Consider the following 2,468-nt stretch of genomic DNA (forward strand, 5'->3'; position numbering starts at 1 on the left):
AATACACTTAAGAATATCCTAAAGAATCTTTTTAAAGAGAATATTCCAATAATTTATACAATTTCCTAAATAAAATCTTTAGTATTCCATGTATTGTTACAAAATATATATTGTTAGGCATAAAAGTATATTCTTAGGCGTAAAAAGGAATAAAATCTTGGCAATTTTATCACACTTAATCGTGATTTCCGAGATTTTATTGTGCAACTGAAAATAAAATCTTACCTAAGCACATGTCATATTAAAAAACTTTCACCAAACATATTCAAAAATTAAAATAAAAATAAACAACAAACATAATCATTTCTCATACATAAAATTACAAAATTAACAATATAAAACTTACAAAATAGATATTTTTTTAAGTCATTATATTTAACATATGATTTTATTGCATAATGTTTTATCTAAAAAGCTTTTAAAAATAATAATATAAATTATATTTTAGTCTAAAATTATACTAAAATTATAATATAAACAAAATGAATGAGTACGGATTTTAATCTAGTATATTGATATTATTAAGCAAGGAAAGTTTGAAAAAACAAAAACAAATCTTGACCAATTCAACTATTATTGATAGTGGCATAGTGCGAGAGACTTTGCTATTTTCTTTTCGACATAAGTCAAAGTCATCAGTCGGTTCATCTAGAATCCCACGATGTCATTGTTATTACATAAGGTGTACCAGTCGTTGTTATTACATCTTCTGCGTAAGTCAACGTACACTATTAGTCAGCTCAACTTTAATATTCTTCTCCACTAATTTGAAATGACAAAGAAGTCATGTGTGGCTTTACCCAATAGTAGGGATAGAACACTGTTAGGCTTGTAGCAATGTAGAAACCGCGTTCACTAGTGGTAATATATGTGGTTAGCGTCTTCTATAAATGTCACAAGACTTACATAGACAAAAACCACAAAGAAGGAGAGAATGGGTTCGAAGTCTCCAAGTGTTGCTGCACTAGTGTTACCACTGCTTCTTATACTTTTCACTCTTTCCTCTCAAATTGAAGTCGTGGAATCTACAGGCCGCAAACTTTGTAAGTTTCTTAACAACAAATACACATTTTCTTAAAGGATTTTCGTAATTATAGGTAAATTACCGTATATTTCAATTACATAATTAGATCTGATGAATTCTATAATCATATATCATGCAGCCTCTTGACTTTGATTAATAATGGCTTTTTTTTTTTTTGATTAAACATCTCAAGAGGTTACATATTTGTATACAACTACAAGTCATTAGCCCTAATTATGTAATTTAAATATGCTAATTTTACCTTTGATTTTGAAAAACACATATACATGAAAAGAGAAAGAGTGTATTGCAAGATATTTATTGAGATTAAACAATTTTTAAGTAAAACTTGTAAAACGAACGAGCTTGAAATCAATTTCTCCACCAAAGTGAAACAACAATCTCTCTTATTTTTAGTTTGAACTTTAATATGGCAGCGTGGTGGTTTACGGGAACTCCCATTGTGTACACACCACCTTCAAGGTCATGTGGAACTTCTCCAGCAGTATACACTTCGAAATGGAGAAGACCCCGACCATGTAGGCTTCCTCCAGGAGGTGTTATTACTGCTTCTGATAAATCTCCTTAACTACGTGCTTTTGTGTCTCTGTGTCGGATTTTTCAAGTTCTATGCAATAATAAAGTGTCTGTGGTTTTAAGATTTGGTTTCTTGTCTCAAGTGTAGTAAGTACACTTTGTAACGTATTATGAGTGAATAAACGAACTAATACTTATGGTTAAGATGAGTCGACGATGCCTCCTGCAAAAAAAAAAAAAGGCGATTAACAATACAATTTCTCCTATCTCCTGAGGCGATAGAAAAGGCGATTAGTTTTCTCTACCCTAATCTCCGCCGCCCACCGGCCTCTCGCCGGTTGGTGAGAATTTTTCAAGATGACAAGGAAGAAAAAGAAGAAGGGATCTCGCCCCTTAGTCCCTGGAACCTCTCAATTCGCTCGATTTGCCTCTTCAACAACTCAGTTGACCTCCCCTCGCCAAAGGGTTGATGGCCCTCTGCTTGCGGAAGACACCCCTTCGCTACCACCTGTGGTAGCTTCTACGGAGGTTCTTGCGACACCTTCAGCAAACCCGGATACAGATCGCCTTGCCTCTGTTTCCTTGGTTCCTGAGCCGGTTGAGGACGCTCCCTCCCCTCCCGAGATCCCGGTCACTCTGGTCTCCGGTATTTCCTCAGTCGCTGTAGAGGCCTCCGCCTCTGGCACTTTTCAACCAAACTCGACCGTTGTCTCCCTGGGTGCCTCGGACCCGATGGCTCCCTTGGTCAGTGTTCCGCCTAAGGCCAGAAAAAGATGGACCTCTCTCTTCGGTGAATCATCTCAATTGGAAGAAGTGGGGTCTCCGTCGCAGCACATCTCCGGGGTCCCCTTTGTCCTTATCCCGGATGAGAATATAGAAGCTGCTAGGGAAGAGTTTAAAGACTTTA

General features: G+C 36.4%; 2 protein-coding genes across 2 annotated transcripts in view; both read left to right on the plus strand.

Moving 5' to 3' along the window:
* LOC104701148 overlaps positions 1 to 1,765 on the plus strand; it is a 4,252-nt gene extending 2,487 nt beyond the window's left edge. Inside the window, exon 3 of the mRNA XM_010416787.2 lies at positions 1,687 to 1,765. The gene's annotated coding sequence lies outside the window, so the exon portion shown is untranslated. The remainder of the gene's footprint in view (positions 1 to 1,686) is intronic.
* On the plus strand, positions 910 to 1,765 carry LOC104701149. Its single transcript, XM_010416788.2, has 2 exons — positions 910 to 1,043; positions 1,462 to 1,765. Exons 1-2 carry the CDS (start codon positions 935 to 937, stop codon positions 1,611 to 1,613), a joined length of 261 nt encoding a protein of 86 aa, XP_010415090.1. The 5' UTR covers positions 910 to 934; the 3' UTR covers positions 1,614 to 1,765.

This window comes from Camelina sativa, chromosome 7 (assembly GCF_000633955.1).
Source record: "Camelina sativa cultivar DH55 chromosome 7, Cs, whole genome shotgun sequence".
In the NCBI taxonomy this organism is placed as follows: domain Eukaryota; kingdom Viridiplantae; phylum Streptophyta; class Magnoliopsida; order Brassicales; family Brassicaceae; genus Camelina; species Camelina sativa.

What these genes read in the sequence shown, in the direction of transcription:
- LOC104701149 (XM_010416788.2), top strand. Translation starts at nt 935, where the DNA reads ATGGGTTCGAAGTCTCCAAGTGTTGCTGCACTAGTGTTACCACTGCTT. An exon ending in ATCTACAGGCCGCAAACTTT is followed by an intron (nt 1,044 to 1,461) that starts GTAAGTTTCTTA and finishes TTAATATGGCAG; the next exon opens with CGTGGTGGTTTACGGGAACT.